The 16,654-nt window shown below is 46.5% G+C and overlaps 1 protein-coding gene across 2 annotated transcripts in view; it reads left to right on the top strand.

Annotated features, from left to right (window-relative positions):
• LOC138471886 (uncharacterized) overlaps positions 1-16,654 on the top strand; it is a 302,508-nt gene that overhangs the window by 150,297 nt on the left and 135,557 nt on the right. For both annotated transcript variants that reach the window (XM_069609746.1, XM_069609747.1), the window contains exons 5-7: positions 2,025-2,221; positions 12,018-12,096; positions 15,169-15,347. In XM_069609746.1, the coding sequence (XP_069465847.1) occupies positions 2,025-2,221; positions 12,018-12,096; positions 15,169-15,347 (455 nt within the window). The remainder of the gene's footprint in view (positions 1-2,024; positions 2,222-12,017; positions 12,097-15,168; positions 15,348-16,654) is intronic.

The following is a 16,654-nucleotide window of genomic DNA, read 5'->3' on the forward strand; positions in this document are numbered from 1 at the left end:
CCTTTGGCCAGGGCTTTGCCAATTTGCCCTCTGTGCTGCAAGTCCATTCTGTGCTATATTTACAGAGTTTGTCCTTATATAGCAGGTGGGACTTGCAAATATGCTGTAGGGGTGTGCCCCTCATGATTGTACCTGAATACATTATATATAAAAAGTTACTTAAACTCAAATTGGGATTTCAACACATACACCTTTCAAGGTACACTTAATTTCTTTCACCTCGATATCAGAGGGATTCATCAGTTACAGGCATCCTTGGTTGCATTGTAAATTCCCCACTTCCATTTGTTGAAATACAGAGTGCGAGGCTAAGACTGGAGAACCAGACTGGTGGCGGGACCAAACAAGCCCAAGAAGTTGTTGATTTCATCAATAAGAGAGTGGACTTCGCCAACAGATCTTATGATGCTCGAAGAACTGGACTCTGTAGTGTGTGCAGTTGGCCGGTAAACTGGCACTGTGTTTTTCCCTTTTATATGTATAGTTTTCCTTTGCGATATAGGAGCAGGGACAAATGCAGGCTTTACTTGCACGTCAGTGATGGCATGGGTTGAACTAGCCATTGTGTTCACTGGAAGTTCAGTCTAAAATGGCTACGGCAAAATGCGAGGCACAGAGCCAGCACAGGACCAGTTCCACACAATACCCACTTGGGCCCAAATTGCAGAACAACAAGATGGCACTCACTCGCTCGGCTTAACTCTCACCTGTGTTCAACACAGATTAGCATAGTCCCAGTCCAACGCTCCACCTCTCAAACCAATATCTGCTTCAGGTATCTCATGAACTATGCGGATGACTGCAGGTGGCCCATACAAAAGAATCACACCAGCAGCTGCTCCCGAAAACGAGCAGTGATTAACAAGCTGGTTTCAGGAGCTTCACTCGGCGAGCACCCAAGTGGGCGCAAACACCTGCACGCTTTCCCCCGCGGGCTTCACCCTCGCGGGAGACTCCTGCAGGTTTTGTTCAAGTGGGGACGAGGCCTCAAACAGCAGGCAGCAAGGAAAGCAGCAAGGAAAGACTGGCTCCGACCCAAGCAAACACCTGCACCCCTTTCCCCATGGGTGTAAGTATAGACTTCCGTCTCCAGCTGTATTCAGATTCTCCTTCTTGTCGGCTGCTGCTCCGCCAGTCGCTACTTCCTTGTCGAGCTGAGCTGTGCTCTTGTTTTGCGTCCACTTTCCAGACTTTGGGAGGCCCAGAGGGCTGTTCGGGCAGCGTACGAAGTAGCTCCTTCTCCCTGGACTACCTTCATGTTCCCATTCGTCTCTGTGCACAGTGTCTCCTGCTGCGGTCCCCTGTTTGCCGGGTCGGCGTCTCTCAGGTTTCCTCGTTGGAGGCTGGCTCTCTCCATGTTTGCTTCCCTATGCTATTTTGTATTTCCTTTGACCAATCAAATACTATGAGGGACTAGACCATTCAATTTGGTTCTCTGGAGTGATCTGCATAGTCCAGGTCATCTTCTTCTTCACAGTACCTGTATTGGAGCAATTTGGAAAGAAATGTGCATTCTCAGTACTGCTAGTCAAGTTTGACATACTAGGTTGGTTAATCTTGCAATAACAGATTTTGGCCCTGGTTGGTTAGCAGGAAGGAGAAGTTGGCTTTGGGAAAGAGGGAGGGTCTAACATAGCTGAGGTATACCGCATTCTCTGGGGATTGTCGTCCCTAATTCCATTAGGGGCTTCCTCTCCCATGTGATCCTCCCCCGGTGCACAACCTCAGGGCCATTATTGTACTGTATATGCACCGCCCTGACCCCATGGGAAAGGTCTCCCCCTAGGGGAGAAGGGACGACATCCACAGATTCTTCACAGTGCAAAACAAATGATTTTTTACTCAAGGGAATTTCAGCATAACATGTTTTGGAGCCCTAACATGGATGGCAAGGTCTGCAATTTAAACATAACCAGAATTAAATTGTTTAAAAACTCCAGGTTTATCTTTTTTAATTACAACTTTCACTGTGGGCTCTTATGAGAAAATATGTTTCTGAAATGTTTGCCTGTCTCTGTCTTAAGGTTCTTGCTTTGGAGTTAATGATGGCACATGGAGATGCTGGAGGAAGTCGAAATGCCTGCTTTGCGCTTAGCTGCCTAGCAGCAGACACAGAGGGCCACAAGCACACCCTGAAGAGCCCGGCCTACAGCAGAATCATCGATGCACTCTGCCGGCTACTGCAGTCCGAGGAGCAGGAGTCCTCCTGGTTTGCTGCAATGTATGCTCCATTTCATGTTACCCTTTCTCCTTTTCCTTTCTCTGTACAGATACTGATCTCCCCGCTCACTCTCAGTGATGGTCCTTACAGAGCCAATCTGGCGAAGCAGGTTTGATTTGTGAAAGCAAGCTCGTGGTTTCCCTTGCTCGCGATTTAAGACCTGTAGCTAGAACAAACTATTGCCTCACAAACACACAATGCAAACTAAGAACCACTAAAAAGTAGCATTAAAAAGTAAATAACAAATGAAAGCCTTTTGTGAAATGAATAATCTACAGCATTCCATACTTTCTGTTCTACTGAAAATGTAAATTTCGCAGGAAAACACAAATTAAGTAATTAAACTAGTAGTCTGCTGCCCTGGGATTATTGATCTCTCCAGAGAAAGGGTGCATTACGTCTTATAACACTGAGATCTCAATAAACTATCTAGACTAGGAATATATTCACTGCTAGCTCACACCTGCAATATGGTTTTAATCCCTGCCCTCACACAACCATAAGTGATATGCGAAGGAGCCCTGATTTCTCAGAGATTCAATATGATTATAATAGTAGACGTCTCACAACTAGAATGTGACGATCATACCGGATGTCTAGCATTCAAAATGTGACAATGATGCCTGACGTCACACATCTGAAATATGATGTACTCTGCTGGTGTCTAGCAACTGAAAAGGGTGATTACCTTTGCTCCCTCAAAGCAGGTATGCAATCATTATACCGAATATCTCAGAGCTTAAATTTGACATTAATTCTCCCATCTCACAGATGGACTACGAGGACCATCACTGTCATCTCACAGATGTGATGGTAATCGCTGAATTCTCACAGCTGGAATAGGATCATCATTTCTGACTTCTCAGAGCAGGAATGCAATGATAATCCCTTTCTTTTTGCATGTGTGAAGTAAAGGTAATCATTGACGTCTCATAGCTGGGATCTGATGCTCATCCTTGACATTTTACAGCTGTAATACAATGATCATCTTGTCACCTCACAGATGGAATGTGACGGTGCCCACTATCATAGCACAACTGGAACATGATGATAATCCCTGTCATCTCACAGATGTAATACAATGTTGTTTGCACCCGGGGAAGGCCGCTCCACCAATAAAGTGACTGGAAACGAGGGCAAGAACTGCCAGTGTCCTGCCTGCATTCCAAAAGCCACCTGTGCCCTTTCCCCCGGTGCTGACATATTTTTTTGTGGCGCCTTGGCAACTCAGCGTCAGCCTCTCCACCACCCTCTCTTCCCAGCCCCCTCTTGGCCCAAACATCAACCCCCAACCACACACCCCACTTACCTGCTGGCCTGAGGCTCCTGGCTCTGGCTCTTGTGGTCCTTTCCCTTTGGGCTGCTGTTGTAGAAATAGAAAAGGGACTTACGCTTTGTTCTATTCCTATGGCGGTGGCCATGTTTTCTTTTTTTTTATTTGATGGTAGACTGCGCTTACACACTACATGCAGAGCCCATCTCCCAGCACCCCAAAAAACATTAAAATTATTAGCACCCTGGAAGGAGCCCCGCAGGGAGAATAGCTATAATTCTGGGAGACACACAGGACTGATAACGACTCTGAGCTCTCGTCCAGGGTCTCACATTGCTTCAGTCTACCTAAGCTCGGGCTGGCGGGCTGTTACTGGCCCTGTAGGCCCCTGACATGGAGATGATAGCTTAAATCACTGATGTCTTGCAGCTGGAATACAATCACCACAAATGAACACCATGCATGACATCTGAAAGCAGAAATTCAACCCCTGCCATCTCACAGATTTAATGTGATGGTTTTGTTTGGCCAGAAAACCCTTTTTAGCTCTCTTTAGTAATCCACTAGTCTCAACATGTTTTTATTAACAGTTAGACTTTTTCCTAAGCATGACGGAAGACTGAAACTCACTATTTATGTGCTGCAATGGTAGCCCATATGGCTACCATGGCAGGGATACTACAGAGGTGCCCCATCCTCTCTATCTCTCTCTCTCTCTCTCTCTCTCTCTCTCTCTCTCTCTCTCTCTCTAATACTGTCTGTCCGCTATTCAGGAATGGTGTGCTTTAATGCCTGTAAGACCGAGATCCTCCTCATTGTGACTCCTGCTCCCGCCTTCCCTCTCTCGCTCTGGCCGTCCACCCTGGCCCTCTACCTGCTCCTTCCAGTGAGGCTAAGAACCTTGTGGTCATCTTCGACTCCACCCTTTTCTCACTTTCCCCCAGAGGCTCACTGTTTCCAGAGCCCTGGTCCTCTCAAGGCTGGACTACTCCAATAGCCTCTTTCTACATCTGCCTGCCTCTACTCTTCACCCTCTACAGCCTATCCAGGACAGGACTGCGAGACTTGTCCTTGGCCTCAAGCCCAGGTGTTGTATCTCTACAAACCTGAAATCTCTCCACTGGCTCCCAGTGGCTGCAAGAATAAAGTTCAAGACCTCTGCATCGTCGACAAGGCTTTCTGGGGCCAGGGACTACACTACATCCAACTTTCTCTTCCTAAGCATCTTCCTTCTGGAGCTCTCGGCTCATCCACCTCCAACTCTGTGAGGGTCACATGCTTCTCCAGGCAGAGAATGGGGGGTAGATCTCTATCCTCGGCAGGGTCCTCCTTCTGGAACCGCCTCCCTGCCTTTCTCAAACTTGAGCAGGACCACCTAAAGTTCTGGAAGCAACTCAAGACCTTCCGTTTCGCTTCTGCTTTCTCTCTCCCTCTGCCTTGCTGATTTCCCTGTCTGCTGTGCATGCTGGTCTCCTGGCCACCCACTGAACGTACAGGACCAGGCTCCTGCAGAATCGGTTGCCCTGGCACTGCCTCCGGGCCTCCCAGCCACTTAAGGGACTGTATCTGCAACCCTACAGTCCCCTGACTCTCTGCACTTAAGAGCCACCTCCCGGATGCACATACTAGTTATTTGCACTCTCCCCTCCCCATCCCCCCTGGCACTTCTCCCACTTCCCTTCCCCCCTGGCATTTCTTCCATTCCGCCCACCACACTAGCGTGATCTGAATGACACAAGGCCTAGTAAGATTGTTGTTTTGTCCTCCTCCTGTCCTCCCTTCCTTGTCTTGTGGCGCCTAGGAACACTTGTGTATAGGCGCGTTATAAATTACTTATATCATATCATTTCATATCATAGTATCACTGAATAAGGTTGCGCACCCAGATAGTTCTACTTTTAAAGCCTGGGAATGGCGTATTATTAATAAACAAAGCGGCACTGCGTTGTAGCCATTTTCTTGCATTGGTAGTCATTTTCTCACTAAGCAGGAACAACATTGCTGCCATGTGTTTTTAAAGTCCTGTGACTTGGCAATTGGCTTTGTTACCCATCTTGTTTGTATCACATAGTGCGAACAGCCATCTTTAGCCATTCGCCTAAGTGAGCTCCGGCCACACCAGAGAGCAGCTCAAGTGTTCAGGTAAGGCACTAGGCATACAGGCTGTCAACCTTCCATCTGAATCGGAAAAGGAGTGGGGTGAAACTTTTCCAGATGGCACATCTGGACCACTGGGCTGAGAGATACTTCCTCTAGAATTCCTGTAGTAGACAGAGGCTTAGTCACGTTGAGGGTTTGATATATGGGTGTGCTAAATTCACTAAATTAGCTAGTGAACCACCACAAAAACTCATGTATCGTTTAGTCAATGTGCAAATGAATGACAGGATTGTTAGCATTTATGCCACTGTCCATGTCAATGTCCCAGGCAATGATAGATTCTAATCCCTTATTAGAAGCTGTGGTCTAGAGATCATCTCTTAACAAGGGCTGGCCTACTATGAAGGAGTCCCATTGGTGAGGCCAGGGAGTGGGTGAGAGAGACCATGAGAGTCAGTGGAGACCACCAGCTAAGTGTTGCCAATCCTAGAGGATGGATGTAGGGGATCCTCCAGAGCCTCTCCCTCATTCCCAAACTCGTTATTAGGGGCACTCCTAATCCTCAGAAATACGGTGTGTGAGACAGATGAAAACAGTTAACATTGGCAGGGTGCCTGTGGCCCACTAGCAGAGATCACGATTGCAGGAGCAGGCCCTGGAGAGAGAGAAGGGGCACAAGTGCAGATTGTGATCCTCACCAGAATATGACCACAAGCTCACCTGTTCTTTGTGGCATATAGAAGCACAGAGAAACCGCAAACATTGGCAACATTCCAAGGAAACAGTGCTGGAGAGCCATGGCAAATTCAGGCAGCAGCCATGAAAGGGCCACCTGAATACAAGACAGCAGATGATGCACCACCTTTTCAATCCGCAGCTGCAGACTGACACTCAGTACTGTAACTTGTGGCTAAACATGTGAAGGGAGTGGGATATGCAGCCCTCATCAAATCCTACAGCAATATCAATAAAGGATTGCAAGTGTCTCCTCTGCAGCCTTTAGAGTCCCATTTCCTAGCAGGACCAAAATATAAATGGGGGCTGGGGCTAAACTAGAGTGTTTGAGCTTAGACACAAGGGCAGTATGAAGTCCTGTGCACAGAGTTGGGTCACTTTAGGCAGAGGAAGAAGCATGGAAAGTAAGTCATTAGAGAAGGTAGAGACCCGAAGAGCAGAGGAAGGAAAAAGGGAAAAGAAAGACTTGTAGTGGGGAAAGTCCAGGAGAGCAGAAGGGGAAGTGGGAGGGAGCCATTGGATGTGGGACATAGGAGCTGGAGGAGGAGGGCAGAGGAACGCAAGAGAAGGAGGAAGTCATTGGAGGCTGATTGAAGGTGATTGAGGTGGAAAACATTGGCCAAGTAAAGAGGACCGATCCAATGACTGAAAATGATTGTGAGAGGGATAAGGTGAGACCAGTTAGGCCACAGCTAGTTCGCATCAAGGGTACCTGGGCTAGAAGAGTTGCCAGTCTTGTGTACCAGTGCTCAAAGGCTGTTAGGGGCAAGGCCTACAGTCCCAAGTAAAGATGAGAAGAAGGGAGAATAGTCACATGCTAACCAGGAATCATACTCTGGATAATGGTGGGACGAGAAAACCCACCACAGAAAATAAACAGTGCATGCTTAAGAAAACAAGTCAGGGAAGAGAATGAGAACCAAGTCAGACAAGAGATGAATACTGCCAACGTTGACTGGAGTCATGCTCCAGGTGATGATGTTGGTGAGGGAGTCACGATTTACCAGGGAACTCAGAGGGATTGTCTCATTGTGAGCCAGAGAGATAGAAGGCTCGGTGGTGAGGGTTTAGAAAAATACATTTGACCTTTTATAACTGTCTCCATGCCGCAGACCAGCCTCAAAGGGTGGGACCGGAATTCTAACCTGTACTGTTCTGCTTCCAAGACAAATGGACACTGATAGAGGCAACTGGCAAAGCCGAGCTTGAAGGGTTCCTGGAGACCTGAACCTTGTGGGCACACTGAGAATCAGAGTCCAAAGAAAAACATGCCTTCTTATCCACAAGAAGCATATGGGGGGCTCACTAGATGTCCACGCCAGGATATGACACTGAAGGCCCCCAGGTCAGTGCCTGGTGTCCCATTCATACAGCATTGCCCATGATTGGGGGGCTAATAATGACGGTAGCCTGAAAATTGAGCTGGGATAGATGGGGAAGAGATGAACTGTCATCTGAAATCAAAGAGGCCACCGTATGATAACAACCAACCAAAAAAACTGCGAGTGACTGTGTATAATACTTTCGGGGAAGGCTAACCCTGACTACGACCATAGATAGTTTGATACATTTCAGACGTACGACAAGGCCCTATCAGGATCATGATTCTGTACCTTGTCAGCATTTCTATCCGCTGATTTGGTTATGCTTAAACCCTATTACTCTTATGCTGATTCATCTGTATTTCATTAGCATGAATCCACCTCCCCCCTTGGTATTTTGAATTGAATTAACTAAATTAAAGTCCTTTGTTTAATCCTCACATGAGTTTCAAGTCATCTGTTGATCCATTCGTCCCTAATGCTACCTAGTGGGTATTAGTGCAACCATTTGCTCTCTCTGGCATTAGATGCCGAATACAAAGAACCCTCGAGGTATGAGGTGCATCTTGGCCCTGAGCTGCATGATGGGAGCTGGGCCTCCAATGTCTCTGAGTTCTTGAGCAAGGATCATTTGCTATGGGGCAGAACAGTTCCCAGGAAGAATGTATGACACCTTCTCCTGCTAATAATTCATGAGCAAGACCCTTGTTGAATATGTTCATATTCCTTTCTGTAAGGATGCAGAAGAAGTAGACTGGCAAGGAGCTGTCATGGTGGTCGGCAAAGACTTTCATTATTATAAAAAAATAAACCTATCTATCCCTATCTTCCAGAGGGGTGTTCCCTGCCTCAACTTAAACTAAACAGGCTGTCAGAATGTCAGTCCAAACCTAAAAAATTGCACCATCCTGTGTCAAAATCCTACTTCTATCCCTCTACTCTACAACTAATAGAACTCTAAATAAACACAAGGTTCCTTTACCAGGAGAATGACTCCCTCCTCCTGGCTGGGTGATGAAGGCACAATAAAGTTCTCTTGACAGAAGTTGGTCAGGGGGAATGACTCCCTTCCCCTAACGCCAGGTGAGAGTTCTCTTGCAACACAAATGACCATGGGGAATGGCTCCCGTCCACTGGCGTAGCTCAAAGATCCTTTCAAACTGAACCTGTCAGAAGGAATGGCTCCCTTCTCCTCAAGTAGGAACAAGTCCTTTTGGGACATGAGAATGACCCCCTTCCCCTCGTATTCTCATGACTTGGCTTTCAACAAACTTGGAGTTCTGTTTGCCAGGAGAAAGACACGCTTCTCCTGACTTTTGTGAAGGTTTCACAATGTCCACATATTTGACACCAGGGGGAATGACTCCCTTTCCCCGGTTTCTGGTAGAGGAGTCCACACTCTGTTGGACACTCACTCTTGGCCTTTTGCTTGGGCTTTCTTTACAGATTTTAACAATGTCCCAATCTCTTCTCATGGGTTCAGTGACTCGTGCTGCATCCCAGAGGTGAGGATAGACACCTCAAGATTGCTGTTTTCCTTGGTGAGGGTCCCAGAGGCTTATCTGGGGGATAGTTGTTTTATGGATGACACTGAAGCAAGGACATTCTCCTTCTAGGTATAGTTCCTGCTTCCTAGGGTCTCTGACCTTTCTCTGGTGGTCGGTGATCTTATGGACACAACTGAAGTAAGGATGTTTTCCTTGACTGCCCACTTTAGGCTTCTTAGGGTCCTCAACCCTTCTCTGATGGTCAGTGGTATTATGGATGCCACTGAGGTAAGGACGTTCTCCTTCAATGCTCACTTTAGGTTTCTTAGGGTCCCGAACCTTCTCCGGTGGCCTGTGGTCTTATGGACGCCACTGGGACGAGGAAGCGCTCCCCCGATGCTTCCTGTACCAGCAGTTTCCCATGGGTCCCCACTGGGCCTCAAGTGCCCCCTTTACCTTAATGTGGGGTCAGGCACTGCTCTGATTCTTTCGGGGATGGGCTTCCCGCACTGCTGTTTCCATGCAACTTCCACTTCGTCCTGGCAGGCTTCACTGCATTCTCACGGATCTCCCACCTTTGCGGTGTCTGCCTCTTTGTCGGACCGGTCGCTCCATCTGGCCAGGGCCACACCACTGCTCTTCTCTTCAGGTCAGGCAGAGGATCCGCTCCTGCAGGGTCCCCTTTTGACTCTTTCAGCGTCGCACTGGCGTCTGCTGCTCTGCCTGCTTCTCCTGGTGATGGGATTTAACTCTCTAAGGTTCCTCGCTCCTCAAATGCAACATTGAGTCCGTCTTTCATTTTCTTTATGCAGGGCTGGTCCCCCCTCCACCTATCGTCAACACCTGCAGTGTATGATTGCGGGGCACTCTTCATTACTCCTGTGAGCCACCTTGTGGCAGTACTTGATGGTGTAACCTTCATGCCTCTGGTGTTCTTCCTCATTCTAGTCCTTCCTACCTAGCTGGTTTCTTCAGTATCACAATAACACATGGGTTTGTTCTCTGAGGAAGAGTTAGAGGGGGGATGTAGGACTAGGTAATGTGTGGGGTGATGTGATTTCCAGGGCTGCACCCTAGGTGGTCATCCTTGTCCCCAAGGAGGGAGTTCCTCCCCAGGCGAGTTGCCAGGTCTGGAAAAGACCCGGGGCTACGCTGATGTCGGAACTGTTGGGACTGGGGGCTAGCAAGTCTTTTGGCTGTAGCTCCTGAGATTCTATCCGGGGCTACAACCAAAAGATCAGGGGCTATAGCCCCCTGAGCCCCCCCTAGCAACGCCCCAGTTCCTCCCCATGAGGTCCTCCTCCATTAAACCACCCATAAGGGGACTATTGGGTAGTGGCCTCACCTCCCTAGCCTCATGGGAAGGGACTCCCCCTGGGGAGAAGTGACGATACATAGTGAATCGTCACATAACCCACTCAATAGTTTCACACTGTCTATACCTTCTAACACACAAGTGACCAAACCGAATGTTAAGAAACGGACCACAAACGTTTATCTCATTTGAAGAAAACACAATACCGGATAACTGGAAACGAATCAATGTATGCTACAGACAAGGATCCATGCTCCCAATATCATTTTCTCCACCCCATAATAAATCTTTGCGGATGGGGTCATTTGTTCATAGAATTGATGAACTGATGAATGACCAAACTCTCCCTAGCAAGGCGAAAAATACACTTTGACCGGGCATCAGGGTCACACACATTCGCAAACAGCACACTAAACGTTGAAGAATCCTTACTTTGTGGCTATTTCCCCCCTGCTGCAGATAGATGCAGGCAAGACACAAGAGCGAGATACACACCCATTTTATCCTAACAGAAAAGTAGCACCTAGAAGCTATAAACCAAGCAATTCTTAGGCTGCGGAATCCTTTGGGAGGAGGCTCTCCATATACCATAAACTTTGCCACCAACTTGTGACTAAATCCTTACCCTTTCCACTTTTTTCCACTTTCCCAATAAGGCACTCTCATGTTTTACATACACATCTCTTGGTCTGAAAGGTACAACCCACCTCCTACCTAGCAATCAGAAGAACTATGGTAGCACTAATAGTCCTCCCCATTACTGCCAAAACTTCCAAAACCAGCCTCACCCATGGCTGTTTATGCCCCGTGTCAGGAGCAGTCCACCCCATAGCTCTAACAACTGACCAGCTTCCAGCGTAAGGTATACGCTAAAGCCCTGTACCAGTGACAAAACCTATTAATTTCAACTTAATTCCTGCGATACTCAAATGATAATTACATCAGTCCACTCATTGTCCATCAAAGTCCAAAGCTTACCAGGGTGTTTTCTTTGCCTATTGCCTGGCGTCAGTATCTCCAAGGAAGAAAATCCCATAGAGGGCTATGACCGTCCAGATTACACCTTTATATCCTTTCATAGTCACTCCACCCGGACTTTCCTATATGTCCCCGATTGAGTAATGTATATCAACGATACTAGGGATTTCATTGACCATCAGTATGCAACTATTTAAAATTGAATGAGTATTTTCATGATATATTAAAAAGAAACATAATTTTGTTAGTTAAATAATTTGTTTCATAAACAACATAGAAATGATATATGTGAAGACTGCCCTTCCTGCAACCACACTAAGAGTCAGGAAAAACAGAAGGATAAACCTGCCTACACATTGATCTGCCTAAGCTCTTACCAGAGGGCTATTGTTTAATCTCCCTAAGAGTCATCACCAGTTATCACCAGAATACAATGATCATCATATATGTCTCAGAGGTGGGATGATATAATGGTCTGATAACATTCCCTGCATTCGGAATGTGGAACTAAGACAATCCTCCTGCTCTTTCACAAGTGTAATATCATGCTTACCACATGGCCACTCACTAATCTTTCTTTTTTCAGGACAGTGAAGGTTTTGGCCAGTCAGCCTAGGGGAGTGGTGAAGCTGAGAGAACATCCACAGCTTGAAGGAGTTTTAAAGGTAACAGATTCATGAGTTGCTTACATTTGCCTCACACCCAAAAGAGATCAGTAGATGGAATAGAGATGCTCCATACACCTAGGAGAGGAACAGTGATCAAGGCCCATGCTATAGGGATGTGCGAGAAGAAGGCAGCACTAAGGTGTGTGTCATTGAAAGGAAATGCTTAATAATGATAATACCCTGTCATGTCTATTTCGCTTGTACCCAAAGAGCTCAAGAATAATTGCTTAGTCAAGCCTTTGTGTCCAAAGGGGCAAAGCATTGATCGGCAGAAGCAATATCAGCACTGGCTTTAGTGCAAACGAAGAAGTGTCCTTAAGAAACTCATTGCGTCTCAAGCCTGCAACTCATTTCTTGGGTGCTCATAGGGGATGAGGTTATTTTAGGTGAGGCCGTTATTTTGAATGACCAGGAGCTCAATAGGACAATAAGAACACACATAGTTACTGCATCACTATTAGCCAAATGGGCGAGGCACGCAACATCATTAGGTGTTTCTGTTGGCCAGCTCAAGCAGTGTGGAATAGTAACACTGTGGGCAATCTGAACAAATAGGTATGAAGGTAAGATATAATCACCTGCTCAGAAAGGGAACCTATACCAAAACCATCTTCCTGGTCCACAAGGTTGGACATGCAGCAGAATACCTCTGTTACTCCTGCCGTATATGCGTGTACCAGGCACCGAAGGTCAACATCCCCAAGCTGCGAGTTACTAGCCACCCATTCTGAAAAGGATTAATTAATCTCGTGGTTCTACTTGTCTTTGTTTCAACAACTGCTTGATGCCTGAGCCTGGACAATGGCTGCTCACCTAACAAACCCTAGGTCCTCGGCTCTTTCAATAGGAACACGTAGAAGCTAGGCCAGTGGTTCACCCTCACGCCACATCATTCATTTATGTCCGGACCACTACATGATCCTGTCGAGGACACATTAGCTGTTCAATGTGCTAATCTATTGTTCCATTCCCCTCCCTTGCCCATTAGCCGCTCTGAGGTGGAGAAAAAGGGCATGAGCAGAGCTCCATATAGAGCGATATTGAGAGAGAGAGAGAGAGAGAGAGAGAGAGAGAGAGAGAGATATGGACTTGGATAGGAATGTCAATTTCTGTTACACTCTCTACTGATCAATGCAATGCAGAGATACCACGAGGCCTGGTATTACTTTCAGACAGGCAGTAGCCCCAGCTAATCAATGTCAGACTTCCAACTCATCAGTGTATATGTGTTACTTTGTAAAAGATGCTGCAGGGTGGCAAAGTTTCATTCTAAAACTTCTCCCCCAGAGTACATTTAAAGGTTCATTTTGGGGACTGATTTGCATATCTACACGTGATCCTATGCTATCATCATGATGTCACCCATGAGTACTCCAATGTTTTAAATAAAATGTGATACATAGTACCACTCCACATATAGCCAAAAACGACAAAAGTGATGCAAATATTGTTTTTGACAAAGTTCATTCTAAAAAACCGTGAGCTTCATTACAAGTTTTCTGGTGCTCTAAAAAAGCAGTGGTAACTCCTTTACCGCCGCTTATTTTGGCATTAACGGAATGACTGCTGTTTTACTGCCCTTCCAAGTTATGCTGGAGGTAAATGCTCCACTTTAAGGTAAACAAATCAGTGAAATTACTGCCCATAGTAATTCTGCAAAGATCCCCAAGGTAAATGTGGTAAATCCAGGGGACCAAGTGGTGGTAATGGTAAATGAGTTGGTGGGAGTTTGGGGGATTTACCATCAAACATGTAATGAAGCCCCATATTTGTTGAGGCAAAGGGAGGCCTATTCATGACATTATGAAGCAATCTGAGTAACATGTTGGTCTTTGTAGTGTTCACTTTTCCCTCGTAGAGTAAGCTAAATCTGCTCCTCCTTGTGTTGTTCTGATTTATCTGGGGCCTGATATTCTTGACCTTCACTGCCAAGAGGTTGCACATAGATTCATACAAATCGAACACCAGTTAGTATGCTAATATTGTGTATGATTCCATTTTACCTATGAAAAAGGTATGAGTTGGGGTTCATTCCACGGTAGGAATGGGGTAAGAAGTTTGCAAGAAATGGGGTCCCGCCCAATGTGATCCCACACTCCTGGGAGAGTTATACACGCCTTCTAATATTGGCTGATCGAGGGACAAGGCCATTTGTCAGGGTGGTGGTGAAAGCTGGTTATAGGCAAACTGGTAGAAAGCAAGACGCAGAATGCATAGTTCCTCTAAGTTGTGTGATTCTAGAGCTGCTGTAAGAGATATGAACTGAATATTGTGGACACATTTTTCCTGCCATGAGCTCCTACAGGAGCTGTTAGGATTATGCAACAAATGAAACCAACCTCATTGGTGCTCATTTTACAAAGTGTTAATTGCATGCAGGGGACCACCAATGTTACCACATAAATGCTGTTGAACCCCCCGCTTGCTATTTTCAACTTTTACAAACACGCAGAGAAGAAACATGCAGTAAATACAGGCGTAATTGCCTTTAGCAGGTGGTAAACACAGGTGAATTCCATAGGAATCAATTTGTTTTATGTCTGAATGAAAATGTCATGTGTAGGCAAAACCAGCAGGCATTTAAAGGGTGAGCTAATCCGCTCTCTGCGCCTACACCTACTACAAATGCATTGAAAATCACCTGGAGTGAAGAGGTAAGGCATACACGGCATGCTCCTTTCTTTACACCTTACTTACTTGTGATCCCAATATGTCTTTCTTTGTCGGAATATAACTTGGATAGCGTTTAAAAAATGATCATCCATTCAATGTGATGTCAGGCACCATTCACTACTTTGCAATAGGTGTAGCAGAGGACGCTGTCCAGAGCATAGTGGGGTACTTTTTGTGGTCAAATGTAGAAAACCAAAAACCTGTAAAGTCCCCCTATTCTATTTCTCGAGGGTTGTACTGACCATCCCATTCCATCCCATGGTCAAATGACCATCCTGATCTAAAATAAAAATGACCTTCTGTAAGAACCAAATGAAGTACAATATCTTTGTTGTGACATTTATTTGTTTGATTACTCTTAAAACAGATGGTTTCCTCTTGCCTCCCATCCCTTAGAGACTTTCTTCCTCTAAGACTGCTGGAAAGGAGCTCCTTGAGGAGGTGACGGCCACACTACACAAGCTCCAGCGACTCCCAAGACCTCGGACCCCTGAAACTAAACCCTTAAGCCATGGGTCCATAAAGCTGGAATGGAACGATTACAAGCCCCCAAGTGGGATGCCTGTCATTTACAAGTGAGTGTGAGTGCTGCTGAAAAAGCCCTAAACTTGATGCTAGTTATGAGACTCACTGAGTGGACACGGTGTTGGTTATCATAATGTTAGGAACCACACTGAAGGAAAGCTCATCACAGAGCACATTCATCTGTGAAGTCATTTGCCCCAAGATTCCAGTGGTCCTCCTCCACTTCACCCTCTCTTTAATTTGAACATTCTGCCTGCAATGCGTGGACTGGTTTTAGAAAGGGGGTCCCCTATCTCCCCTCTTTTGGGCTCGTGTCGGGATTTCCCATAAGCCATCCTCCCTAACGGTTGAACAGCACCCCAGTGGGCTGGCCAAGCTTCCCTCCAAGTTGTTCTGTCCCTGTGGCTTACTAGTCTGATCCGAGTTTTCTTTCAGTAGGCTTGCATGACCTGTCTTTGGGAAGTATACCCTAGCATTCTATCAACCCTCTGGGACTTGGCTGGCCATTACTCATGGGGTCTCCCTCCTAAATCCCCAGTCGCACTTTCTGAATCTGGATCATTTCTTGCCTTTGACCAAGTGGGGAATTGTGGGAGTTATGGTGTTTTCAAAGTCTAGGTGAGGAGACACCGCTATAGGTAAATTCAGTATTCGCAATTGTTTATTGTTTTTTTTCGTTAATGTCAAAGTGAGGGGTGCATACCCATTGGAAAATGCCTCTGCATGGGCCATTCAAGATAATGGTAGAACTGTGGACCTTGGTTAGTGAAAGCCAGCGGTGTGGGTTGCACACCCTTAATCTAGCCAAAGACCCAGAGCAATGTACATTATTGGTGTCGGTGATCTTGTTGTATTCGAAGGTTGAAAAATGTTATGCTCTTGTCCCATCTTTCCGATAGCAGCGTGGCTATTTGAGGGTGGGGTTTCCTCAGGCGAAGCGTTTCCTATCCAGTGATCCATGTGATGGTCCACTGCTATACGGAAGGGGTGCTGCTGTGGTGACCCAAAGGGTTTTGGAGTGACGCCACTGGGCACACCATAAATTGTTGCATGGCCCTTGTGATGGAACCATGCAACAATGACCTCTGCTGTACCAGTCAGGGCTTGGTGTCCCTAGTGCATCGGTGTGACATCGCTGTAACTGTTGGTGGTTGCTCAAAAACGTGCACAACAACCGGCTGCTGCAGGACTGCTTTTTTGGCACAAGAGTTTTGCTCTTCTGACTCTCTAGTGGTGCTGGGGATTCTTTTCTCAGAGCACTTCTTAATCCCAGGACCTCTCCTTCTTCCCCAAGTCTCCCCTGTGGGACACACTCCACCAGAATCTCAGGAACTGCTCCTTGGGGGCACTTTCACAG

This window comes from Ambystoma mexicanum, chromosome 8 (genome assembly GCF_040938575.1).
Source record: "Ambystoma mexicanum isolate Mex_15411 chromosome 8, UKY_AmexF1_1, whole genome shotgun sequence".
NCBI classification, from domain to species: domain Eukaryota; kingdom Metazoa; phylum Chordata; class Amphibia; order Caudata; family Ambystomatidae; genus Ambystoma; species Ambystoma mexicanum.